At 41.5% G+C, this 27,866-nt stretch overlaps 2 protein-coding genes across 3 annotated transcripts in view; one reads left to right on the top strand and one right to left on the bottom strand.

The window, feature by feature from the left end:
* Window positions 1-1,071: 1,071 nt before the first annotated feature.
* Window positions 1,072-19,669, top strand: LOC139912483 (solute carrier family 4 member 11-like). 2 transcript variants are annotated; one of them, XM_071900301.2, is made up of 21 exons: window positions 1,072-1,206; window positions 1,924-2,056; window positions 6,754-6,804; window positions 7,872-7,973; window positions 8,495-8,538; window positions 8,758-8,977; window positions 9,440-9,521; window positions 10,153-10,276; window positions 10,749-10,958; window positions 12,414-12,498; window positions 12,783-12,908; window positions 13,275-13,388; window positions 13,658-13,790; window positions 14,122-14,195; window positions 14,979-15,258; window positions 15,570-15,676; window positions 16,068-16,233; window positions 16,536-16,709; window positions 17,342-17,537; window positions 18,284-18,453; window positions 18,765-19,669. In XM_071900301.2, the coding sequence occupies exons 2-21, from the start codon at window positions 2,020-2,022 to the stop codon at window positions 18,829-18,831; spliced, it is 2,562 nt and encodes an 853-aa protein (XP_071756402.2). In that variant the 5' UTR covers window positions 1,072-1,206; window positions 1,924-2,019; the 3' UTR covers window positions 18,832-19,669. The 2 variants fall into 2 exon arrangements, with proteins under 2 accessions (XP_071756402.2, XP_078145224.1); XM_078289098.1 differs by having other exon boundaries at window positions 1,085-1,206; window positions 1,927-2,056.
* A 1,858-nt stretch (window positions 19,670-21,527) lies between these two features.
* LOC139912484 (ecto-NOX disulfide-thiol exchanger 2-like) overlaps window positions 21,528-27,866 on the bottom strand; it is a 68,392-nt gene continuing 62,053 nt past the window's right edge. Inside the window, exons 10-12 of the mRNA XM_071900303.2 lie at window positions 25,873-25,978; window positions 23,516-23,601; window positions 21,528-21,819 (exon numbers count right to left, since the gene is read on the bottom strand). Of these exons, the coding sequence (XP_071756404.1) occupies window positions 21,688-21,819; window positions 23,516-23,601; window positions 25,873-25,978 (324 nt within the window). The 3' untranslated portion in view covers window positions 21,528-21,687. The remainder of the gene's footprint in view (window positions 21,820-23,515; window positions 23,602-25,872; window positions 25,979-27,866) is intronic.

Below are 27,866 nucleotides of genomic sequence, written 5' to 3'. Positions count from 1 at the left end.
GGCTTGCAACCTCTAGAAAAATAACAAGCAGGTACATTGTGAGTAATTACATCATGCTATAAGGAATTCAGCGGATGGAATCCACAGGGAGAAAGACCCCAGCTTCACACATGGACTAAAGCTTGTTATTGGTTTTGGATGCATGAAGTGCAAAACTATTTCCCTGCAGAAAATCACTTCTTTCTTACTTCTTGCAGAGGCAATTTCGCTATCCATATTAATATTCCATCATTTTAAAGGCACCAAAAATGTGTTTCCAATATAAAATTGTAAGATAAAAAAAAAGTAGCATGACAGTCCCTCCTACATGCATGCCAGCTAAAAGAAATGACTAAAGTTTATTCCTTCAGGATGATCTATGGTTTCCTCCTCGAGCCAAATTCAGTCAAAGACATCATAGTCTGTGTAAACAAGTCATAGTCATGTCATATTGCCTCTATCAGTTCAGGTACACTCAGTCAAACCAACTATTAAAAGAGTTTTCAAGGGAGCCACTCAATCTGCTGTTTATCTCTCCTACTTCATATGTGAGAGCACACAGTATTACATCTATACTGATATAAACCCCACTCTGTATTTCAATACAATATTTTACTTGAATAGTAAATGCACACCTTTCGACAAAAATAAAAACAAGGGAATTATAACCAATGTTATGGTCCTGATGGCACTGTTTTTCAAGGCGCAACATTAGCCTGCATAAAAATCTGACCGAATGTGATAATAGAAAATGCCAGAAATTCCACTACAGCGCTGCAAGCCATGGCCATCAGTGCAGTATTATAACGTTTTCAATTTTCCTGAGCATCATGTCTGACAGTGAGCTTTTCCAGTCTCACTGCTGGGGTCACTGTGGCAATTTTCAGTTTTTAGCTCTATGCTTGAGACAGGCTCTTTCTGACTCTTTCTCCAGCTCTGCTTGTGCCTCTTACAGCACCCAGCTTCCGCAACTCCACCACATAGTGTCGAGTGTTACAGTCCTCACAGGTTTTGTCATATCTGGTTGAGTCAGGAAGTGCAGCTATTATGAGGGTTTCCGCACAGCTTGCTTCGTATCTGTGTTGCCACTATAACAGAAGTCTGAGGGGAAGCTGGATTACTGGAAAGATTGATAGATATAAATGGACAGACATGTGGAGGAAGGGGTGAAGGAGTGAACCTAGCCCTCCTCGGGGCCCATTGAACGCTGTACAGTGCTTTGAGAAGGTTTGAACCGATATTTGAGTCATTTGTGAGTTTCAACCTGCTCTGTTATACCTGTGGTTACCACTAGTGGAAAGTGTTTAAAGCTACAAAATAGTGTACTTTGGTAAAGGAAAATGTTCAATCAAAGACAAAACATTAATCTCAGTAGGTCTGGCACTCCAGTTACTTTTATTCTGATTGCTTTCTTTAAAAATTGGTTGTTAGAAAGTTCTTCATTTTAACTGATTTGACCAATGGTGAACTGTGAACTTTTCTCACACTCACATTTCGTATCCTGACCATTTTCTTTGTATCAAAGTTACTAGTCTCCTTCATATCTTTCATCTCTGTAGAGGAGGAAATATAGGGCATTTGCTTTGTAATGAATTACGTTTCTGAAAAAAACAAACAAATAGTAAAGTACAAGTGTACTTAAATGTAGCACTTCAGTAATGTATTACTTAGTTTCACTTTTATTCTAAGAGTATAAGAGCTAAGGAGAATTTGGTGAGTGAGACAGAGATTGTGGATACCAAAACACCAAAATCCATTTAGGTAGGTTAAAAAAAAATCAGCAGCAGCATCCCAATATATAGGCACAAGGACCCAGCAGAAACAAACATCCAACTCCCTCCCTGCCTTCCCTTCCCTCCCTCCCTCGTGCCCATGTGCTGCTGGAGGAGGTGATCTTACCTCAGTGTGTGTATGTGTATGTGTGTGTGTGTGTGTGACATCCAGAAGGGACCACTAGTGTGTGCAAGGTGTTAGGGAGCAGGGCTAAGAATGATGATGGGTTGACCTGGGGAAAGTGTCTCACCTGAAAACCTGGAGAACATGGAAGCCAAAAAGGTCCTCCATTTTGTGCCATCTGGTAAGTTTCACATGGGTGGAGTGGGGTGAGGGGGGTCTCTCTTGATGCAACCTGAGACACTTTGTGTCACACATGTGGCGACCCAGGACATGTGCGCGCTCTCGCTCTCTCTCTCTCTCTCTCTCTTTCTCTCTCTCTCTCTCTCTCTCTCCCCCTCTCTCTCTGAACTTTGAAAATACTAGGTATTGATGGGAATAATAAAAGTGTTCAAATGTTCATAGCCTATGTACTGCAGCCTTTCACTTTATGGAATTCAGTAATTTACAGATCCACTGCTCTCTTTTATGTGTCTGCTTCTTTGTGCTGTTTTAGTGACTATCTGGGTGCTATTTCATTTTTATTTCTTCATATTCTTGATATTAAAACCACTGAATATGAGGAAAAGATGTCTTTATTGCCAGGGAAGCTAGAAAGTTCAAAAGCAAATGGTCTGGGTCAATATTTACAATGTGGCTATAAATGTTACACTTGTCTGGCATGGGAAGTGTTATCTGCAGACCTGCAAATAATTCTGAGCATTTGCTTTAACCCACTTGGAGTAGCAGACAGGTGAAATGGTCCCAGAAAAGTACACTAAACTGCCTTTGAAATGCTTACTGGTGATTGGCTGAACTTCCTGGTAATGTATTGTCTTAAGTGGCAAAGTCTGTAGAGTCTTATTTGCAGTACTATATCACTCTGTGGTGTCGTTATCACACTAGCTATACAGCACAGCATTAACTACAAAGTCATTCAGAGTGATATGTACACACTATGGTGTGAAAAGCATAACTTTCTAATAAGAAGCTAAAGAAATATGGTTAATTTTCACAAGCATTGTTGCGATCACATTGGCTATCCAGCACACCATCTGCAAATTCTATTGGCTATGCAATACCTTTAAAGGGTTAAACAGTCCTGGTTGAGTTTTCTCAGGCTAAGGGTTAAGAAGATTATCCAGTACAAAAATGCTAAATATTCTAATCTGGCACATTTCAAGTCTTTCCATGTTCAGTTATTGTTAGGTTGGAATTGTCAGCGACTTGCTTGATAATGTAATTGTCTTGACAATTGAAAATCAATTTCATACAGAGCGTCCCTCATTCTTCTTTTGTCACTTGTGATGAAGACATATCAGACACATCCCCCTTCCATGTGGCTTTATTTCAAATCATTATACTCAGGCTTAAGAGTGCAACGGAGTTCTTATTTAATCCACTTAAAACTGAACATAATTAAAAGAGTTCTGTTTTTGAAACATTTTCTGTCTTCCAGGGGATTAGCACCATGTGTCATGCAAAATTGCTGCCAAGGAGAAGAGGTTCTTTCATGTCTAAGGGAAAAATCACTTCAAATGCACACTTTGGCTAGTAAAATATAACTTTGTGTGACTGTAATTACTATTGGTCCGGTGGCTATATCCACTGTCCTGGACAAACACACACCTGGCAGTCTTTTATGCACTCTCACCAGTCTTTGAGGTGTTCAAGTGGAATGAGCTGCAGTTCCTCCTTCCTGTTTTTGCTTTATGATGATATAGTGAATGTGTGCATTGTGACGCGTGCTGCAAAATCAAAGCGTACAGCTGAATGCACTGTGGTCAAATTCAGTCTTGATAAAGGTGATTATTTGTTAGCAGCTGGTATTTTATGATTTTTCTATGAGATAGTACATATTTCAATACATAGCACAAAAGAAAGAAATAAGCTTTCATTTTCAAAAGAGAGGTTGCAATGAGCCTCTTACATTTGAGAACACCATGTCTATTTTGCCTTGATGGCTTGGCCTTGCAGCAGTTCAGCAGAGAAATTCACAATATTTCCCAGCTTTGTAGCTCAGCGTACTCGAAGACCTAACAAGGACTCTTTTGTTCCTATTTCCCAAGGACATCCTCTGCCCACAGATAGCAATATTCTATCAGGGGCACTGGCGGGATCAGTAAAACATGCCCCAGGGTTAAAATGTTTAAAATCAGCCTTGTTCATTCATTGAGATAGTACATTTACAGACATCAAATCACCAGCATTAACAGTGTTTTGGTATCTCAGATTGATGCATTGAGATGCAAAACAGCATCAGAATTATGAATGCGGAGAGCAAAGCATCCATGAATCAGTAGTTAGGAGGCACCATGAAAAAGGCTAAGCAAAAACGTATTTTAATTGTGCGATGTACTGTAAGAAAAAGCAAGACATTTTCAATCCCAGAGACCTTGAGAAACAGCCCCCATCTTTTTGACTGAAATTGGATGAAAAAATTGGAAAAACCCCATTTTGCACTAGTTCACAAACAGGGGCAGGAGGTCAGAAAGCAGACTATTCTGAGGACTGGTCTTGATGTCCCAGTTGGAAGGTTCAGGCCTTGACTTACAGCTCAGACTTGTCATCAGCACCAGACGGCATCGTAAGCGAGAGGAAGTCAGCCAGCCTGCCAACAGGAAAACCCACAGGCATGGGCCGGGGAGAAGCCCGCACTGGGAGGAGGGATGCTGTAAAATATTGGCCATGATAGACTTTTAGTGGTGTGAACCAGGGAAGGAAACTAACTAGTTTGTATACCATCCAAAGTAGCAGATGGAATCCACAGTGAATTGGGCCCTTTCATGATTCTACTGGCCAAAATAGATTTTTTTTTTTTTTTAAGAAAAGGACCTCCAAATTATGATTTGGTTGCCTGCCATAGTGACTGGTAGAGTAGACATAGTAACATAGAAGCAAAAGTTTTACGAGAATTTGACTGGTGGCTGGTAGTAATTTCCCTCCTTGGTCTGAACCATAAGTAGCCTAATACTCAGTTACATTCCAATTTCCCTGACTGCGGTTCCTGTAAAAATATTAGCTTTGTAACACACATGTTGGTCTGTCTCCACACCTGTTACACTGCTGTAACTGCTTAGCAACAGAGTACGGCATCACATGCAGTATTATTCAGTGATTGATTGACTTGGAATAACAAATACGTTACTTGAAACTTATTGTTGTTGAATATGTCATTGATATATTGGACATGATAGACATTTTGTGGTATGAACCAGAGAAGGAAACTAACTAGTTTGTATACAATCCAAAGTGGCAGATTGAATCTGCAGTGAATCGGGCCCTTTCATGATTTTTCCAGCCAAAACAGATTTTTTTTTATGGAAAAAGGCCTCCAAATTATGATTTAGTTGCCTGCCATAGTGGTTGGTAGAGTAGGCAAACATAGAAGAAAAAACATAAATTATACTCAGTTACATTCCAATTTCCATGACTGTGGTTCCTGTAAAAATATTAGCTTTGTAACACAAATGTTGGTCTGTCTTCACGTCTGTTACACTGCTGTAACCCTGCTAACCCCGCTTAGCAACAGAGTATGGCAACACATGCAGTAATATTCCGTGATTGATTGACTTGGAATAACAAAACTCCTTGAAACTAGTTATTGTTGAATATGTCATTGATATAATATAGTCTAGAGTATATACTCTAAGTCGGACCTTTAACCATGTGAGATAAGACTCTAAAGGTCTCAATCAAGCAGACAGAATCATTCTCCTCACATCCATCCAGCCCCGGCACAAACAGCTTGTTGCATAAGCTGGGAGGCACCTCCATGTCTGGAGGAAACCCTGTGAAGTGGAGGAGGCATGGGAATGTTCTATCTAATCTGCTTTGAGATATAGCCTTGCTCTGGAGCCCCTGGAGCCAAACTCTGTGCCTCGGGCAAGGAAAAGCTCATCTCTACAGCGAGGCCAGTGTCTCAGAGATACCTGACCGCATATACAAACATCAGACACAGCTGGTGTCAGATTTGCGTTGTAACTGAACATCGTTCATGACGTTTTTCTTTTGGCGAGTGAAGGGATCCCTTTTCAGTCTCTCCTACACAGAGGATTACCATTTTCATTGTCCTCTCCAATATCTGAAGACTGCATTCCAGACATCCCCTTTCTGTTTTTCTCTGCATAATCTATGTCATAAATTGTGTCACATTGCATCATCTCTGTCTTAGAAACAGGCGAATAGCGGTAGACTCTGTGGGCACAAGTCTGACTTTGACACACAGACATTGACATACTGGAAATAATGGCTCAACAATCTCAGAGAATGTATGTTAGTGATCATTGGCCGGGTTTATACAGATGAAATATGGGTGAAATCTTAATTTATTTAACCACAAAAACCATCACCATGTGCAATGACAGCAGCTGAACGGGCTGCCATATTTCTGCTGGGCATTTCAGTAGCTATTGCAAGCAGCTGGTGAATGCCAGCTCTGTTTGTCGGCTATGAAGCGTGAGCTGTTTTTTTTTAAAAGCTGTTGCACATGGCAGAAGCACCGGGGTCAACGTGTGTCACTCTTCATGGAGTCTGGTTTCACAGAGGCCCATGCATGTGCTGGCCGGTCTAGCTGTGTCAAACAACTATACATAAACATACAAGCATTAAGAGCAGACATGCCATGTGGGGACTACAGTTTGTTCATTCTCACATGAATTTTTCATATTATGCTCTGATACCATGTGGTACAGGGATTCATATTACAAAGCCCCTTCACATAACAAGCAACTGTAAAAGAAGATTGTTTTTCAATTACTGTCACATGACAGTTGAAGTGCTGGTTGTTGCTTTTCAAGTGAATGCAAACTATTGATACACATATAGCATATTTAAAAAAAAACTGAACTTCACAGAAATAATATGTCTTCAGTAACATATCTTTCTTTTTTTTTCCCACAGATGCTCCATCGACTGGGCGGTCCAAGAATGGATATGTTTTCCAAGAGATGGGTTTGTTGTTTGAATACTACTTACTCTATTGACTTGGATTCCTTTTGCTCAGCAGGCGTCCTCTCTGCTCTTGTAGGCGCTTGATATAAGATGCTTTGCAAACATAGGAAACCTTATTCAGGTTTCCACGCTGAGGGTGAAACTTTAATCTACACCAGGCTTTTATTTCTGTTTACTAGAGAAGTGATTCAGAGAACTATACAGTAGTTTCTTGACGTGAAAAGTGAGTCCCCATTGATTGAAACAGTTATTTATGTTAATGCCAAAGAGCCTGCTCACTGATGACCCATTTCACAGGCTAGTGAGCACAACCAGTTATTTCTGCTGGTGTATTGAGTGGTTAATTAATGGGTAAATAACAAGGTAGATGATCTGTGAGCCGATAACGAGAGGAGGGAATATTCATACATCATGGGGAAAGCCACAGATCGTTGGAGCTAATTTCAAAAATTCTGCCACAGTTTTGCTTATGAAGGCAATCGGCCTCTCTTGCTGTTTCTTCTCCCCTCATAAAACATGCAATCTAGCAGCCATATTTCTCTTCTGTACGATGAAGGAATTTACAAGGGGCTGCTATTGTTATATTGCTGCATGTCTGGTTTAAGGGGGATTTTTTTATTGGGCCGCTCTCTCTTTCACTCTCTCTCTCTCTCTCTGTCTCTCTCGCTCTCTCACTCTTTCTCTCTTTCTCTTGTTGCTGTCAACAGATGGCAGACTGGTGAGAGGGCAGGTTGAATAGTGTCATATTGTAGACATTGTTAAATCTGGCTGGCATTGCACCTTAACCTGGTGATAAAAAAAACAGTTTTATCTCAGTATGGGTTATCACAGCATGGCAGCAAGTGAGGCCATTAGGCTGATGCCCAGTATCTTCCTGGTCAGCTCAAATCATCTTTGAAAAATGACCTTCATTATTGCTGGTGGTTTTCGCCATTTTGAAGTGGCGCTGCTGCAAAAGCAGTCATTCTGCTATACAGAATCTCTTCAGTCTGGAACAGATAGAGATGTATGAATTTTATAAGCGACAGTTGGATCCTTGACCGTGACACTTCATGCTGTATCCACAGAGCTGCGTGACGGGGAGCAGGAGGATTGTGGGCAGTGCAAAGACTCTCCTGTCACTCACAAGGACCACATCTATGACAACGAGATGCAGATCAGTGTTTCAGGTGTGTGCGAGTGCGTGTGTGTGTGTGCGTGTGTGTGTGTGTGTGTGTGTGTGTGTGTGTTTAAATTAATACATAATTTTATACTTATTATGACTAGGCTGCAGTGGCATTCACACTCACAACTGAATCTTAGCATAAACAACGCAGATGAATAGTTCATTACTATGGTGTGCCAGTAGAATACGCTCTACAGTTGTTTCCCCAAGAATGATTACAGCGGCTTTCATTGTCTAAGAATAATTTGCAGCCTCTGCAATTGGGAAATAATGTGTGCCAGCACTGTCTCAGAAGTCCTGAGTCAGGGAATTGAAGTTCAAGGACATAAACTGGCAGCTGCAGCTCCCTATTAATAACTATTAGTACTACAGAGTACTAATACTATCAATTTTGTCATTAACAACTACAGGGATACAAGAGAAAGATGTGCAGTGGGGATTGCAGCATAGATGAAGTATTGAAGACTCGCCAGAGAGCCATTATATTAAATTATGGTCAACTAAAAATGTTTATTTTATTTGCAGATCCTGATGGCCCCGGGTATGGGCTTTTAAACACAACAAGAAAAGTAAGATCCACTTTTCTAGTAATGCTTTTTGTTTTCTTTTGACATTTATTATTGCAAAATAAGACTATATATCAGTGAACATGCAGCCCAGAGAGGATTCAGAGAAAAACCTGTCCATCTTCATTTTAACTTTAACCTATTCTCAGTACTACTACAGTATTACACCGTCAATCACCCTTCCCTTCCACATCAATCTCCCCTGATCTTGCCTCCCCCTAGTATGTAAAGCCGATGAACTTCCAAGAAGAAGTGCGGGCCCACAGAGACCTGGACAGCTTCCTGGCCCAGGCCAGCATCCTTTTGGATGAGAAAGCTGCCACTTTGGATGAAGTCCTAAAGCGCATGTTGACCCATGTGGTGGAGGACGGCCATGGGAGCTGCGACGTGGACGCGGTCATGGACTCTCTGTTCACAGACGCAGGAGGGAAGGATGTCAATGGTGAGCAAAGGGAAAAATACTAATTGTAATTAGGTAATATTAGAAGTGCATACAACAGTTTGGTATTCAATTCCCATAGAGGCACCTGATCCTTCAAATTAATCATTTATTGACAATACATGCAATATTCATGCAATATTATTGTAGTATAATGCAGATACTTTACATATTTTTATTTTATTGTAGTATAATGCACATATTCTACATATTTTCATATTTATTTTCTTATTTGTATTTTTCTTATAATTGCTCTATGCCTATATATATATTTCTGTGAGCAACTGCAACGAAACCCAATTCTGATTCTGATTCTCTAGGATAGAAGTATAATAAGTATAATAAAAAAGTATAATACTTTCCTGCATCAATGGGACCCACTATTTGAAATATCAGCATTAAATCTATTTTGGCTGTTCAGTGGAATACCTGTTTTATTGCCTCATTGCTTTTGTGTTCCCACAGTGCACCTTCTGTCAGAAACCATTCAGGGTGTAACTGCTACCTCCACTGGCATTCACTACCAGCAGTCCTGGCTTTGTATTCTGTGAGTTCATCTTCAGTAATATTTATATGGAAGAGTGTTGTTATTTTCATTGGTCACAGTGAGACCGAAGCTCTTAGAAAGTAATTTTGTGTTAGCTATTATTACACTGAATTATGAACTTCCACAGAGATTTTTGGTTGGAAACATTCTCTTTGTAACTTGTCCCACCATGCTGTAAATGTAACAGGTTCATTATGCACCAGAAAAAACAATCCACAGGTGTGCCTACTATAAGAGTGTATTAAAAATGAAAGAAAAACAAAAATGAAAAGCCTTTCGTTTGAGCTGAAATGCATTGGTCAGTTTTTAACTACTGAAATTGCCAATGTGAAATAAAGCTGAGTCTCAGATCCTCTTTGATTTTTAATACTTTTAAACTCTTGTTTAGCTGCCATATACTGCCAGTCTTTGATTTAATGTGTCAGTCATTCATTCGAGAGTGAAAAAATGTATTCAACCCAATAAATCAAAACATAAACAAAGGCAATAATGTTGTGTCAGTGGCCCCACAGAGGCCTTTAACATACATCTGTAGTTAGAGTATACCATGCTTTCATAACTGTTTTATACACCACTGATTCATAGTGAAATAATTCTTTTGTCTAATAAAATATTTTGTCTCTCATTTCAGCTCCAATGTGAGGAGCCTGCAGAGGCGTCATGTGTGCGTCGCCCGTCTGGAGAGGCCACAGAACTGGGGAGTCAACTGCTGTGAGGCTCGTTACGTCATCCTCATTCTGGCCCCTCCCAGAACGGTAAGGTCCATTTTCTCTCCATTCATAACTGTTATATTTGTGGGGCGTCCTGGTGGCTCATTTGGCTAAGGCGCATACCGAGTAGTCATGTCGTCCTGGGTTAGGGGTTTGGATCCGGCCCAGGAGCTTTCCCACACATCCCTTCTGTCCCACTGTACTATTAACTATCAAAGAAAACAAATAAACAAACAAGCAAACAAAGACAACTGTCATTTTCACTAGGATTTTGAAACTGTTGAAAACGTGTGTTCAGGGTGTTATCAAGGGCAATATTTAAATATTTTTTCAGCCAACATTTTCAGAGCGCAGTCATAGATGAGGAATATAGTGTAATATTTAGTGGGATGTGTAAAACACAAATCAGAGGAACATTCTACTATCTAAAATCACAGAACCATAGAAGTGTTAGTACTTGTCAGCTAAATTTCTGATCTTTCAATCCTCTCTTTAACATTCCCATCATTCTTTTCAGAAAAGCACCAAGACAGCCATTGAACTGGGCAGAACATTTGCCACCATGTTCTCAGACATTTCCTTCAGACAGAAGCTTCTGGAGGCCAAGACCCAGGAGGAGTTCAAACAGGAACTGGTCTACCAGCGACAACAGCTCTCCATAGTCTGTGAGAAGCCCGTCGTAGAGGAAGTGGAGGACTCAGACCCGCGCAGAGGCAAATCACTTGAGGTCTGAATGTAGGGCAAGGGGTTACTTAGGACAACAGAGTATTAGAGTGCCACCACAGCTACCTTACTAGGCCTGCTGTAATCAGGACAGAATTTATTTTCTGAAATATCAAGAAAAGGTCGCAGAACTCATATGGCTTAAGTATGTACTCTAACTCAGTGGTTCCCAATGTGGGGTCCGGGGACCACCAGGGGTCCTTGAGGGGGTTCCAGGGGACTATTTTAATCATAGTTTGACTGATTTGGGTCCAAGAGACAAAATCTCATCAAATGGGGGTCCGTGGCCCTAATGTGGACTAAATTAGGGGTCCTTGATATGAAAAAGGTGGAGAATCACTGGTCTAATTGATAGGATAGTGGCAATGCCAATAGCAGTAACCTAGAATAGCTAATATACAACAATACAGAAACTTCATGCCACTCAGTAAACCTACTTGTAAAAACAGCATTTCTATTCTCTATTGGCTGTTATGAGATTTCTCCACATGTGGAGACCACCCTCATGTTTTCTCACTCCGTCCAGGCACATAAAGATGTGATCCAGTAAAGACAAGTGGTTGAGCCAGATTATTTGATCCTGTTTCCACACTCTATCAGCCAGTCTTGAGGAATGAGAAGCAGCTGGGCAACAGATTGAAAAGGCTGCCAAGCCTGCCATGGTTCTTGGCAGCAGAATGTGTGTAGCTCCATGTAATGATAAAGTATTTCATTATGTCCAGTGTTTAAATCAAGAGGAAATGCGTGTGCTTAGCAGGGGGAAAGGGAACACCCAAACATTGCCCAGAGAGAAGAGAAACCATGTACTTGTGTTGTAAAAGGAAACAGTTAGCAACAGGTCTTGGCTGCACTTGATGTCCTGACCAGGTTGAACAACATTTAAGAGTAGGTTTGCTGCTGTCAAACCAGCCATTCAAAGGCATCTATACTGCAAGTCCAAAACATTATTAAGTTGTCTCCAAAAGGAGCAATGCTGGACACCCAGGTATGTCAGTATCCTAAAGGGCAGGTAGGACTTCATGTACATTCCTCCTTGAGTGTCTCTACATTGCAAATATTTCAAGGTTTATTACCTTAGCTTTATCTGAAAGGCCCATTATCTTGCCAGAAGAATGCATTCATAGCAATGAATGTGCTACTGTTCATGAAGGCACTTGGCCGTCGTCTTTTAACCACAGAAGCCATAGTCAGAGGGATTTTGTCAGTTTGAAGGCCTTCAGTGATCCCATCAATTCTTTGAAAACAGTCAGTCTCAGAAAGTGATGTATGATGTCACTACAGCCACGATCAAAATGATGTTGAAGTGTACAGCAAGGAAATCAAGGCTAAAGTTGCTTTGTGGTCCCTATAGGGAGCTTATATCTTTATATTGTACACAGTAGTGTTGGCTGAACCTGAACTCTAAATATTTTTCTTAGTGTCCTATAGCCCCCATTGAAACCTTTCTTTTTCTTCACAGTGCAAAGATTTCTTCAAAGTCGGTAAGGGTGTTTATGATGACCTCCGTCGTCGACTCCCTCTCTATCCCTCAGACTTCACAGATGGTATGAACGCTACTTTTAAATGTCTTGTAATGCTGCTTAAGTAGTCATATATATGGCATATATAGATAGATAGATATATAGGCATATATCTTTTGATCTGGTCAACGAACACACAGATTTGTTACCACTAACATTATTTTTTTGCTAGATGTCAATCATAATGTCAACTGGTTAATATCTGATGCTAACTGTAGTGATGCCCTGCAGGTTTGGTTGCTTTGGCTCTTATGGTTGGTTAGGCTGTTGGGTAATACCTCTAACAGCTTTTTGATTGATCCATCAAGGTATCACTGGGAAGGACCGCTCTCTACTGAAGTACACCACCACTGCTATTTTCCTCTACATTGCCATTCTACTGCCTGCTATTGCCTTTGGCTCATTGAACGATGAAAGCACAAGAGGAGAGATAGGTATGGACATCTGTCTTTATATCCTGGAACAGGAACATTATATTATTATAATGCCATTTCATTGAAAGCATGCCAAAGAATGCCAGAGAGAAAAAAAAGACACAAACAGCTACACTCAAAATGACTCAATAGCATATGACACAGACCTGTGTCAAGCCACATGGGACAGTAAAGTGAAAGTCAGAAAGTTTAGATAGTCACAGAAAATCAAGTTAGTATACGTTTCTGTGATTGATGACTTACGGACACATTGTGAATTGTTCCGATGCAGCAAACCCCACCCATCTGGTATCCCATGTAGGTCAAAACAAACTCCAGTAATGACTTGTAAGCACTATTTTACCCATACATGTTGTATTTTCATAGATGTTCAGAAGACCATTGTTGGCCAAAGCATTGGAGGAGTGATCTATTCTTTGTTTGCTGGCTCACCGCTGGTCATTCCACTGACCACTGCACCATTGGCCATCTTCATAAGTGGTATGTGTTGTGTGCTATTGTTACTGCAATACAGGAATAAGAACTGACACTGACTGAAGACGTGAAATATATTGTCCACTGCAAAATTGATTAAACATTATTGGTTTCTAATTGTAAAACGCTATGATAAAGAATTGCCGCTACTTGTCTCAGCCAAGCAATTCAAAAGTAGATTTGCTTTGACAGTGTTATTAGTTATAATGCAATCCGGTGTCCTTGTGTGTGCATGTGATCGGGTGTGCATGTGTGTGTGTCTGTGTGTTTTACAGTGATCAGGGGGATCTGTGACGACTATGACCTAGACTTTGATGCTTTCTATGCTTGCATCGGCTTATGGAACAGTTTGTTCCTCATCCTCGGAGGCTTATTCAATGTCAGTCTGCTGATGAAACTCTTCAAACGGTTAGTAGACAACTCAACCTTTCAGACTTCATTGTTACTATGATATATGTCAGACAGGAATCCTGTACTCATAATACAAGTAACAAAACCAATTTCAACATTGAACTATGTCTGCCATGCACTGGGGTGAGCTCGCTGATAAGAAAAGAGCCATCTGTTTTGACTTCCTATTCCCCGCCATAAGCATTAATTTTGTTGAATGTACACTCTTGCCATCGTAGCCATCATTTTGCCTTGAATTGACCGTTATGTCTGTGCCTGTATCAAAAAGGCTGTTTTGATAAAACATGAGTGATCACACTGTGGTTCTTTTATTTCCTTTATCTCCCAGCTCAACAGAAGAAGTCATTGCATTGTTCATCTCCATAGCTTTTGTCGGGGATGCAGTGAAAGGCACTGTCAAAAGTAAGTCTAGCCAAGGTCAGATTACAGTTAACATGTTCTGAATGATTCTACCCTCCGGCAGAGAGATTTCACTAAAATGTGGAGGAATGTGTAAACGGTCTGCCTATCATTTGTCATGGTTAATGTACCCCAGCATACATCCATATCCATCATGGAGTCTTTAGAGGAAAGGCAAGCATGCAATCAAACTGGGCCCCCCGGGTGCCGTGGGGAAATTGACAACCTTATAATGTTAACATAGTGTAGTTTCATACTGCCTCTGTTTATATCTTTTTCACAAGGGTTTACCACGAGACAGGGAAGAGAAAGCTGGGCATATGGTGGATTCTTTAGAGCTTTCTCTTCTTTTTCTCTTGGCCTAAGGCTGTTTTACACCGCTACTAAACTAAACCAAACTGAGCAAAGCTTTAATGCATGGTGCTTAAATGCCCTGCACTGCCTGGAACTTTACTGAGAATGGCAATGAGAAAAAGAATTATCTTTGATAAGGAAGTATGTATAGAGATAGGCAATGTAGCGTGAAATGGACTTAAAATGTACTTTTTATTATATCCTCTACCTCAGCATTTAATATTATTCGTTGAGACCCAAAGTGGGCCGTGGGCCTTTTGGGTCGCCACATGACAAGTGTCTTAAATGAGTATGTTAAATCAGCCAGGGTCCCAGAGCAAGAGTAAATTTATTCACGTCGAGTCCCACTCTGAAAAAGTTTAATAACCCCTGCTCTACCTTTGTCCCCAATGTCAAAACGTTTTCTTTCTCTCTTTCCTCCCCACCCCCTAGTTTTTGAACACTTCTACCACGGGCCTACACTGGCCACTACCAACAGCACTTTGGTGCTTCAGCAGATTAAGGACATTTTAGAGCAAGCAAATAATGAGACAGGACTTGGGAATGGGAATGGGAATGGGACTGGACCGCTGGTGGACCATGCAGAAGGACACCTGTCAGTCTTCCTGCCTGAGTCTCTGGTGGTGTGCACGAGAGAAAGGCCCATCCTCTGCCTGCTGCTCATGCTGGGGACTTTGTGGCTGGGTTATGCCCTCTACCTCATCAAGAGGAGGTAGGTTCACATACTGGACCGCACTCAGGACAATTCAATCATTCAACCAAATTTATTTCATTACGTGTAACTAGTGGCACAGCCCAATGCTTTGGCCAGCTGCCCTGTTAAGTAGCTATGCATAGGCTCACATACCTCTTTGAGGAGTTGAAAAGCACAAAACATACTTTCACCCATCAGGTATAGCAATATTGCCATCTTGCATAATTTTGTAGGTTAAAAAGTATGGTAGGTAAAACTACTTGTGGAATTTATTATATCATAATTGTATTTTAACTGAGCGCAATTTTGTCTTTATTCTTCTCCCGCAGCCCATATCTGAATGCCAAAATCAGAGAGGTGGTGTCTGACTGCGCTCTACCCATCTCTGTGGTGATATTCTCTTTCATCGGCTCCTACCTTTTCCTTGACATACAACGTGAGTACAAAGTTTTCTCTCAAATAAAAGAATTGCTAGTAGAATACCTGTGAGAATTGAAGTCACAACCCTAGCACTGAATGCCTTTCAGTGTTTAGAAATCCTCTGTTGAAGGGGAAAAAAGAAAACATTTTGCTTCCAGTGGGCTTTGCTTGTGCATCGTTTCAGCCCAGTGTGGGTCTACTATTGTCTAACAAGACTCCAGCAAACACACTGGGTTGAAATGTTGCTTAAATAAAGGTTACTAGCAGCAAAACTCACTGTCAAGCTATATATTTTCTCCTAGGTTCAATTTTGAAGAGTTTTTTACCTTGCACATGAGATATAATTCTGTTTGGGATGTCCATACTCTATATTCTTTCTGTGTCTATAAACCCTCTGTTCCTACCAGTTCCTGTGTTCAATGTCCACAATGGCCCAGTCTTCAATTTCGCACCGTTTGACAAGCTGACAGGAATGAACACTCTTAGTGCTGTGGGCCTGGGTTTCCTCCTTGCATTGCTCATCTTCATAGACCAGAACATCGTCATTTCACTCACACATGTACCAGAACACAAGTAAGGCCCTGATTATAGGTTTGAATGCTAGGCCTAGCTTGTAATGTTAATTGTGTTGACACTGGAATGTATTGGATGCAAAAGAATCATGCTTTCAGTTTGAATTTGACTCTAATTCATGGCATTTTTGTTTATTGTACAAAGCTCCATTAGGTTATCATTTACCTCCATGGTCATTTTTATCTACAGTATGTGTAGGCATCATCTTCCATGGTAGCTCATGAACAAGGATTGAAGTACTGACCCAGACTGTCAATGAAAAATCACTTTAAACTGGTTTGTGTGAATGTCCGTACCAACAGGTTGCTAAAAGGCACAGCGTTCCACTGGGACTTGATGCTGACTGGCTTCATCAATATCCTCATGTCCTGTCTGGGGTTGCCATGGATGCACGCCGCCTTCCCACATTCCTCTCTGCACGCCCGTCAGCTGGCCAAAGTGGAACAGCATGTAGAGAACGGACACCTCTACACAACGTGAGTGAAGTCAAAGAAAAAGGACAAAAACCAAGCAATTGCTTAAAAGGCAGCCACTGTGTTATGTTTTTTGTGCAAGGAACATTCTCGGGTGATAAGGGAAATATTGTCATTAAAGGTCAGATATAATTCGGTTTCCATGATTTTGTTTTCAAATATACTATGGCAAAAAATGTGGTTTAGTTAAAATGATATTTTGGACAACACCAGCTCCTCTAATTCAAATGAACTTTCTGTTTGGAGGTATTAGAGGGCAGGTGTCAGTTCAAATGCTGATTGGAAGGATTTCAGTAATTGTTTAGTGAAGTGAGCCAATCAAAACCAAGTCCAGTTGTGATGCATTGACTGGGGTTAGTCCAAAACTGCTTGTAAAAATGTTTCAAAATGCAATAACTTTAAATTTAGCCACTCACAAAATATCAAATTTGAACAATTAAACATTTTTGATCATATATGTATATAAATGGAGAAAATTTTAAATTCCTATAATAGGGCCCCTTTAAGATAACTGAGGTGAATAACTTTGATTTAGCTGCCACAAAGTTTGTTAGGCAACACTCCAAAAACTTGTCGAACAAGAAGAGTGTGTGGGGATCCTCAAAGTGCTTTTCCCTGTCATCGTGTCCCAACAGCATTGTCAGTGTGAAGGAGACACGTCTGACCTCCCTGGCAGCCAACATCCTGATCGGCCTGTCTGTGTTCATGCTGCCCGTCCCTCTGCAGTGGATCCCCAAGCCCGTCCTCTACGGCCTCTTCCTCTACATCGCAGCCACCTCTCTTGATGGAAACCAGATGGTGGACCGCATGGCCCTGCTGCTTAAGGAACAGGTGAGGGGGAAGGACATAAAAGACAGTTATTTGGTTGGTTGGTCCGTCTGTTAGTGGTCAGTTAGCTTGTGTGGAAAGCTCTCTATCTCTATTACGTGGTGCTGAGTCTGCTTGTTTGTCCATGTGCTTTTTTACTGTTTATGTCTTTCTGTTTGTCTCTCTGTCTTCCATCTGTCTTTTAATATATGGATTAAAGCTACAGTAGGCAGTTTTGGCAGCTTCAAATGGCAGCCAGAAGTAATTGTTTGAAAAAATTGAACTTCTGTACCCAGAAATCATCAACATGATGTCAGTAAAGTGCACACAAGGACGCTCATGTTTACCAACCCAGCTGGTTCGTGATGCTTTTTTACCAAAGAATACCAATGAGACAAGAGAAGCAAAACATCTAATGCTGGTGAATCAAGCTTTCTGTGGACGGAGTGCTCACTCGGTACTGTTTAGGATTTCGCTGTTAAGTTTTGATTCATCACTGTGGACAGAGAAGTGTTCATACCCAACACCAGAATTTAAATTGAGCAAATAAGGAAAATCTACATGGTCTGTCTAAGTCAGGTGGGGTGCTCTTCTCTATTGCAGCTCCACTTTGTGATTTAGTCTGATAGAACAGATGTATTTTTACATAAACATCTTGCCTAGAGCAGTTTTAATGTTACTCAATCTACTTTCCAGAATGTTAACAGTGAAGCCAACACCAAACTAAGCCCTCTAACCATATGATACGACTCCCACCTCTCTCTCTCCAGACTTCCTACCCTCCTACCCACTACATCCGCCGCGTGCCTCAGAGGAAGGTCCACTATTTCACAGCGCTGCAGATGATCCAGCTGATCATCCTGTGTGCCTTTGGGATGTATCCTCTGCCATACATGAAGATGGTCTTCCCCCTGCTCATGATCCTGCTCGTCCCTGTCAGGTAACATAACCCAGGCCAACAGGGGGCAGAGTGGAACTATCTAAGCCTTGAGACTGAGAACCAAGTTTTGGCATAAAATTCTCATGTGTTCTCACTGTGTGCTAACTTCAAGGCTTTGTATTTTCATTATTATAGCAGGTACACTGTTCATTTTGCGCTCTGGCTGTTCAAACATTTCCCTAATAGACATATAGTTCTTTGTCTGAAGGATTTATTGTATATCCCTTTGTATACAATGTCTGCATGTCAATAATACATGGGAAAACTGTATTGTATTGTATTATATGGTATCTCTCTGTGTTTTATCTCAGGACCATCTTGCTTCCAAGAGTAATTGATGCCAAATACCTGGATATTATGGATTCCCAGCACATGTAGAAGAACGGAGCAACGTTGAGCAAAGACAGATTCATAATCTCCAAATGCAAGGGAACCAAACTTAGAGTTCAATGAGAGTTGATTGTGTTGCTGATGTGAAATGCATTTGGACTGCAAAGATTTCAGTTTGAGCACTATGCTAGTGACTGGCTGAAGTGAGGCTCTTTGGATGGGCGACCAATTTCACCCCTCATTTAGTTTCTCATCGTTGAACACATTTACAATCAATGTAGTTGCCTTTTATATTTAACATATTCCTACATCGTTATTATATTTAACAATATAGTCATGAAGGATTTTCCTCTGTTTTGCTGTCCTTCCTCATACACATCCTTCTTGAGCTGGTGATTGACAGACAGTTGCACAAGTTCACACAAAAGGCAATTTTTGTAATATTTAAAATACTTTGGGATCATTTCATTCAGTTTAGGCATCATTTTGTATTTATAATAAACGCTGCTTGGTCTAGTTCTACTTGAATTTAAGTTTGAGGTGATCAGGGATATGGCAATTTCAAAGTAATTAACTTTACCACCCTAGAAAATCTAACAATAATTTAACAGACTTCTGGCATTGAGACAGCAATAGCAGATGGTGGAAATAGAATTTCTCAATTTCTCACAATGAGGTATCATCAGAAATGGGGACAATTTTAATCAATGACGAAGAAGTCATCTATACAAAACACTTGTTCCATTCATTTAGACAATGAAAAAAAATGCTATATTGGTTTTGAAGAGACACATGTTAAATTACCTTAGTATGACGTTTTTACTGTGCATTGCGATATTGGAATTAAATCAAGCTGTTATTCAATGAATAAAGCCCTTTGAGTGAACTGAGTGAACATTTTTCATTAGACTGCATCCTATCATGGTATGATATAGTACACCCACCATCAGTCACATACCTACTGTATATGGATGGTAGGGTAACAGGTCTGTGGAGACACCTTGTCAAGTACTATCACACACCGTTAGCACTGTGTCATTCTTTATTGAGCCAAATAGGCCTGACAGTTGTGGAGATGTGAGTGTAAGTCCTCCAACAGATGGCAGTAGAAGCTCACCTTCTGGGTGGTTTGGGAACAGGGTTGGCTGATGGCAGATGTATGTAGTACAGCATGTACTCATCAGTACATTACAGAATAAACAGCCATTTTTTATTCCATTCTGTATAAGAACCTGGGATGATGCAGTGAAAACAATTGGACAGATATAAAACATGAACATAATTCTCCAAAAAGTTACCGCCCACAGCAGATGGTTTGTCAAGTAATTTCCTTTCATCTGGTACCTCCTGTGAGGACCAGTTTAGTATGCCAACGTCTCACCCGCCGCTCTATTTTTAGACAGGTTTAACTGCCTCTTTAAATTGGAGACGAAGCGTTGAGACAAAAAAGTGTTTAAAATTGTTCCTCCAATATTAATATATCAGCCGGTTCATCATGGGTTATTTCAAAGCATGTGCTTGAATTCCTAATTGCCTGTAGGTGAGTGTGCTGCATACATTTGCAGGTGTGGCCTCTGCTGCATAGCAATGGGAACCAAACACAAAAGCATTTCAACAAATATGCCACTCATTATTTGACACAGTGGCTGATGGGTAATCTCACTGAGAACCATTCAGTTGTTTCTTTGAGCCAACTGACAAAAACAAGCAAGCTCCCTTTCACAAAGTAATACAATACAGTAATGTACTAGACAATTTTCTTCTGTGATTGCGTGACTGAAAATAAAACAATACTTTCTATAGCATGAATGCAGCGGAAGAGGTTGTGGATGTCAATGTAATTCACATTCAATTAACTTGGAATAACGTTGAGTAATCAGTTACAACAAAGAAAATAGTCTGTCTTCGTAAAATGAACCAGACCTGGAAGGCACCATGTGAAAATCCTCTCATAGCCAACATGTCTCCCCTTTTGATTAATAATGATAGCAAAATCGCTACTATGATTATAGTCAGATTCAGCTGATTCAAATGCAGTATTTTAGGTGCACATACAGTCTGGACTTGATTACTCCCTTCGCTGTCCATTGTCCATTGAGAACAGACAGTTCTCAATGGAGTTCTGAATGCAGTTCTGCAATCATGGGGCATTAAATTGAAGCATAATTGAACACTGAGAGATGTGAATCTTCTGTATGTGGGAAAAAAAGTACAAATCAACCTCATCACTGTCTCTGTCTTGTATGCACATTTAATTTAATAGCCTATACAGAAAGTAAGGAAATATATTAATTTAATTTACATGATTGTACAAATCCAAGAATAGGCAAAAGAGAAGCCAGAGGGTTTAGAGGTTGAAAGTAGACCCTGATGACCTTCCTATGTAGCCCTTTAGTCTGGGCCTGACAGCACAATGAGCCAACTGCAGGCTCACAGAATGTAAAATACCACCCATGTATAGAAAAACAGCCAATCCCGTGACTGCGCTGAGATTGGCTCTCCAAAAGGGACTTCTAGTTGAATCCCATGAGACAGAAACACAAAAAAGGAGAGAGAGAGAGAGAGAGAGAGAGAGAGAGAGAGAGATGATGTGTCTGTCACCATAGATACATCTACCTCTTTGTCACCATAGAGACGTTTCGATCAATCTGCCATCACAAAAACTGTATATTTATCTCCCTGCCACCCACACAGAGTCCCTGACATGTTCTTGTAACATTCGTCACCTCCTCCCTGATCTATGCTGAAACATCTGTATCCTCGTTCGGTCGAGTACAGTCCACTGTCTCCAATAGTTGTGGGCTTCATCCTGTTTCCTCCATGTCTCTCTACTGTCCTCCGTGTCTCCTGTGTCGTCCCGTGTGCCTGCGGTCTCTTCCTCGTCCCAGCGGCCTCATGTAGAGTCTATGTGCTCTTGATGCCCTGGAAGCCACAGAAGTTCCAGCGTTTCTCCAGACTGGCTCCCACCCCCGTCAGCTCCTGTCTGAAGGTGCAGGGCAGCCGGGACAGCAGGGCCTCCACCTCGCCAGGGTTAATCTGGACACACAAACAGATCAGGCAACGATTAGACACAACACAAAAGGGGAAGTCCACATGCATTAACACCGATAAACTCACATTTTCTCACACCTCCACCGTTCTCACACCTCTGCTCCTCATCCTCATTATTCTCACACACTGAAAGCTGATGACGAGGGCAAGCATCAAGACAATATAAGCCACTTGACAGGATTTAAGCCAGCTCACACCACCCGGGTGGGCAGAGGATCATCAGTAAATTGAAAGCCTTGGGTGACAGTGCCAAGATCCACTGTATAAGCCGGTGTAGACAACCCACAGTGTCTTGCATTAATAACTAGATTGTTCAAGCCCTGCGCTGATGTCAGGACGCATTAAGGTCCATCATGGAGATATGACGGGTGTGTCATCGCTGACAATGGAGCCGTGTGTGTGGAGCTGCTAGATAAGCAGAGAGGATTGGGCTTGCTGTTGGGGAGTCTAGCCGGTACTATTGACAAAACTCTGTGGGCTGTTTGATGTGTTTTTGTGGAGAGTCAGTGTGGGAACAACAGACGCACCGGCAAACTCAGATGCACACAGACAGACACACACAGAAACTCAGAATTGTACACACTCATGCACGCACATATGACAAACATACACACACACACACACACACAAATGAGAACACACACACACCCAAAGGGATGTGGGAGGATGAAGCCAAATGGCGATAAAAAAACACCATGTTCCGCTCCCCATATGCATATGTAAGAAAAGTGACAATGTTCATAAGTGTATAGATGTTTTAACGAATTGATATCTATGGCCTCCTCATGGCGGTGCCAGTGAGACAGGCCAAAAATCTCTCTTCAGATTTTTATGTAAGATGAGTGATAGAAGGTAGATGAGTGCAGATTTAGAAATCAGGAAATGTCCTTAGAGGATCAGTTTTTCTCTAAGTCTAGATGGTGATAACACAGCTCTGCTCCATTATATATAAAAAAAAAAAAAAGGCTCAGCTCTAACTTGTCCTGTCATCCAGGGAAATCAGACTAACAGCCTAAACTGGTAGTGTCAGACAGTAGCAGACAGAGGCAGAACGTGAATATATTTGTCAACAAGTGAGGATTAGCGAGAAAATTAGAAAGCCATAACTGCAAGAGCGGGGGAGGGGTGTGAAAACAGAGAGGCACGAACAGGACAAAGAAAAACATGTATAAAAACCTGTATAAAAGTGCTCTCGCTAGTGTGTGCCTAAAAGTTTAGAAAAGCAAGATTTTGACCAGAGGATCGCCTCATAGAAGGTCGGCAGTTTGAATCCCAGTTTGCATCAGTTGGGGAAAACTTGGTGGGATGAAACTGAATGCCACCCCTTCCAATACCTGCTCCTGTGGAGTTGTTCAGCGGCCAACAATAGAGGGCTGTGGTTGTACAGGGCAGCACCCGGTGTGATGTGTGTAACTGGATGAATGCGAAGCAGGGTGTTGCTGACAAAGAGCATCTGTGCTCAGCAAACCTTTCCTTGGATAAATAAAGGTTAAAAAAATAGCTTGAAGTAGATGATGGCCCCAGCCTGCAGTTGAGGCTTGTTTCTGTGCCAGGAGTCTAAAACGGCGCAGCGGGACCCTGGCATACAGCAGGCCCATATGTCAGCCCTGCAGGGAAATTTAATCTATGTCACTATGTCTAGGTCGTGTGTATGTGTGTGTGTGTCCCTGCGTGCCTTTACCTTGGTGTCCAAACGCTGCAGGTAGGAACAGATGTACTCGATGCTGGCTCCAAACGGATGGACGTGGAGGAACGTTGAAATGATTCCTGAGGTAGAACAAACAGGCCATGCAGAGATGTTAATTAAACTGTCAAAACGCAAAGACATATCCTGGCACATACTTTCTGTCTTCTGTCAAACACGACATCAAACCAACATAATATTCACGAGCCCAGTATATCTAACTCCTCCTCTTCTCCCCTGGCTGAGTGTAAAACGAGTGAGGATGCTTTGAGTGTCTTTTCCCAGACTCCCAGTACTGTTAAGAGCCTCTTGTATATTGTGGCTCCAGATTAGAGGGAGTGTTTAATGACGGCTTTGATGCTGTTGTCTCTCATCAAAGCCATGTGCGACTGAAACTCTCCTCCAGCTCTCCTCAGCTGTCTATCAACTCACTGATACGGCCATCCGGGAGAGAGATAACCCTCCACCTCTGGGCACTAAGAGCCTTTATAGCAAACAAACACATGCACTGTTAACCAACCAGCTGAGACACGGATGGGGGTCTCGAAATAATCTGATCAGTGTGTGCATATGTGTGTGTGTGTGTGTGCTATATAAGCATGCTATGAGAAGTGTGGCTGAAGCTCAGACGCTGAGCAACAATGGGAAATACATCATGTATAATACATGATTTGATGTTTGTGCAAAATATTCACCCCATTATGGGGTAATTGGGTTCTCAGCATTAAAAGTGTTTTATTCTTATTAAAAAACATAACACGCCCTAAAAAGGCCTTTGCAACTCAACAATAAAAACAAAAAGTCGACTTTCATCTTGCATGCTTTTGTTTTTCAGTTTTCTTGAGGGGAACAGTTCAGAGATTATGCAACTGTTTGCCGCTCATTTGAAGTGTTCATCTATATTCACTGCGCGGAGGGAGAGAGAAGGCAAAGAGAGACGCAACCCTTCGTTTTTCGATGAAACAAATTCCTTCAGGAGCCGAATGTTCCTTTTTCCTGCGGTGCTCACTTCGATTCAGCATCAAACAAGACGTCAAGAGGAGTGATTCTGACATAGAAATGTGCCAGGATCCTCAACCGCGGCCCGTCTCTGCCTCAACAAACAACCAGAGTGGGCACGTACAGACGACACGCACCATTGGCTACCTAACTACCTGTAAGCCAATCACACAGTCACTCTGGTATGAGAGACAGTGGACATTGGCATTTCCAGCTCTGGAAAAGCAGACCCAAACTGACAGACACAGAAGCTGCTTCTGAGCTTGGTGGACTGTGGCGAAATCACCATATATCCTTTTGACTCCCCCATAAGACAGAGCAAGTTCTATCTTTCATGCTTTCAGCCAAAGAATGTCCTTGACAATTAACATGTGAAAATGCAGTACACTGGAAAATAAGCAGCAAAATAGGACAAGGCTTTGTTTACCACTATAAATTATGTAGTTTATTATACACATGGGAGATAGATGTTCGCCATATTTTCCATTATCATAAAGTCACATTGTGTTACGTAATCTAATGAGTAAAGTGGTCTCTTTCTCTCTGTGCATCTTCCTTCTCTCTCGCTCTAATGGCCATGTAATTATGCATAGTTAGAACCTCAAAGCGAGTGAATCAAATCAGAAAATTCCAACTGCATTGGAAGTGATATTGGTAGAGTCTATTGGTTAGAGCAGGGATGGGCAATCTCAGCGTCTCAGGCTGAGAGTCTGCAGGTTTTCATCCCGACCAAAGACCACACCATGTGATTTCACTGGTTAGTTCCTCTTCTCTGGTTGAAGGTGTGCGAACCAGTGAAATCACCTGCTGTAGTCTTTGGTTGGAATGAAGTACTCAAATCCTTTACCTAAGTAAAAGTAGCAATACCATAATGGAGAAATACTTAATTAAAAGTAAAAGTCCTTAATTCAAAATTGTATGTAAAAGTAAAAGTATTACCAGTAAAATGTACTTAAGTATCAAAAGGCATTCTGAAGAACGGTCCCGGTCCCTTTCAGAGTGTTAAATTACTGATGCGTTAACCTGTAATAAGTATTTTAATGTTATACGTCTAACTACTCCATATACTGTTGGGGACTTTAAACTCTAAAACTGAAACATATTTTATGAGCTTATTGTATGTGTTGCATGTAAAACCTTATTCTGCAAAGTAACTAGTAACTAGAACCTTCAGATAAATGTAGTGGAGTAAAAAGTACAACATTTTCCTCTGAAATGTAGTGGAGTAGAAGTATGACTCAAGTAAAGTGCCAGTACCTGCTCAGAACTTGTAGGTCACTCTGGTTAGGTGCATCAGCTAAATGCCTAAAATGTAAAGGTAAATGTAGTGATGCCATTGAAATGTGTGAGCGTACCAACTAGCAGGGCTTCCCTCTCAGAGTGGACGGGACTGGGGGGATTCTTCTCTGGGAGACCTTCCTTCTCCTGACTGCAGGACACCACCGATGATGCTGTTGCATCCTGGGGGACGATACACAAAATCCTTTGGTGTCAAACTGCAGGGGTGATAAACGCTTAAAACACCCACACAATATTTCAGTATAACAATACTGATGCTGATCACACACACACACACACAGGGCACACACCGTGTTGTTGGTAGTTATCACACATTTGTACACCAGTGCACTCGCCAATCCACATGTGAATAGTGTTTGAATTGTGAGTAAATACAAAAATAGAAAACAAACAAAATGATTTACATAAAAAAAGCAGGACAAAAAGACAATGAGACAAAGCGAGCAGAGATAAAGGAGAGAGAATTCAGCCAGCAGCTATAGTTCTGACGGAGTGGAGTAACAAAGTGACAGAGAGAGAGAGAGAGAGAGAGAGACAGTGTGTGAGTGAGTGAGTGAGTGAGTGAGCGAGCGAGCGAGGGAGAGAGAGAGAGAGAGAGAGACAGTGTGTGAGTGAGTGAGTGAGTGAGTGAGCGAGTGAGCGAGGGAGAGAGAGAGAGATCTGAGAGTGTTAGCATTGCTAATGATCAGGCTGATGTTTACTGTTTACTCTTTACTCTAACTGGCTGATGTGTAGAAGTGAGGTTATTGGAAAAAGTGTGTGTGTGTGTGTGTATGTGTGTGTGTGTGTGTGTGTGTGTGTGTATGTGTGTGTGTGTGTGTGTGTGTGTGTGTGTGTGTGTGTGTGTGTGTCACAGAAAAAGACAGAGAGATCATGTGTGTCCTGTATGACTGAAGTTTCTACAAAGCTTTGCATGCTGGTCTCCTCTAAAGAGTGTTTCCTGGTCTAATCAGGACACGGTGGCCTTTCCTTCGAGATCTCGCCTAGTGAATTTGTGTGTGTGCGTGTGTGTGTGCGTGTGTGTGTGTGTGTGTATGTATGTATTTGAGTGTGCACACGTATATGTGTCTTTGTATGCTGCGGCACAGGTCTGTGATTTCCTAACCCAGTTGTGTCTGGGTGATTTATTCAATGACAAATAAAGTCCCTGTGAACTGGATTGGCCTGTAATGATCTGTCATGTCACTGGAAGAGGTGAGAGAGGGAGGAGGAGAGGAGAAGAAAGGAAAGAGGAGGAGAGGACAGGAGAGGAGAGGAGATAAGGAAAGAGGAGGAGGAGGAAGGCGAAGAAAAGCGCTTAGCAAGGAGTCGAGAGGGCTCAGACTTTTTCCACTTACACTGACTTGATTAGCACTCTGCTCGCTCCCTCTGTCATCTCGCTTTGACGTCTCCAGCTAGAGTCAATTAGAAAAATGAGAGGAAACGTCAATGAGAAACAAGTCACCCACTAATGCAGTCAGACACACCAAAACTCGCTCTCCATCCCTCTCTCTCGCACTCTCGCTCTCTCACTTTGTCACACACACGCTCACGTGTGAATGTGAACACACACACACACACACACACACAAAGAGCAGCACGAACAAGGCCTAGTTTCACTGGGACTTTTTTGTTAATGTTCTTGAGATGGAGACAGACAGTTAGATAAAGCAAAGTCAAATAGATTACGTGAATATATGGCTCCCTATCCCAGAATAGCAACAAAAATAATTGGTTATTAAATCTGTCCCCTGCTCAGCAGTGCCGTGTGGAAAGTCATTGTTTTATGTAATCAGAGTTGCTTCCACAAGACACATGCACTCAAAGAAAACATTTAAACACATGAAATCCTGTTTAAAACGGTGAAAGTAGCCTTGAAAGCTGGTGATAACACGACAATAGAGGATGTTGATAGGTGCATGATGAAACATGACATCCCGACAGGATTTAGTGTACCGTGGGACTGACATGATAATTATATTAATACACAAAGAAAAATGTAAGAAAAACGTGTGGCCGCGCTGACAGCTGCAATCACAGTGTACGCCACGCTGCCTGAATGCACATAGAG

This window comes from Centroberyx gerrardi, chromosome 16 (assembly GCF_048128805.1).
Source record: "Centroberyx gerrardi isolate f3 chromosome 16, fCenGer3.hap1.cur.20231027, whole genome shotgun sequence".
Classification (NCBI taxonomy): domain Eukaryota; kingdom Metazoa; phylum Chordata; class Actinopteri; order Beryciformes; family Berycidae; genus Centroberyx; species Centroberyx gerrardi.
This window is presented reverse-complemented; position numbering and strand designations above follow the sequence as displayed.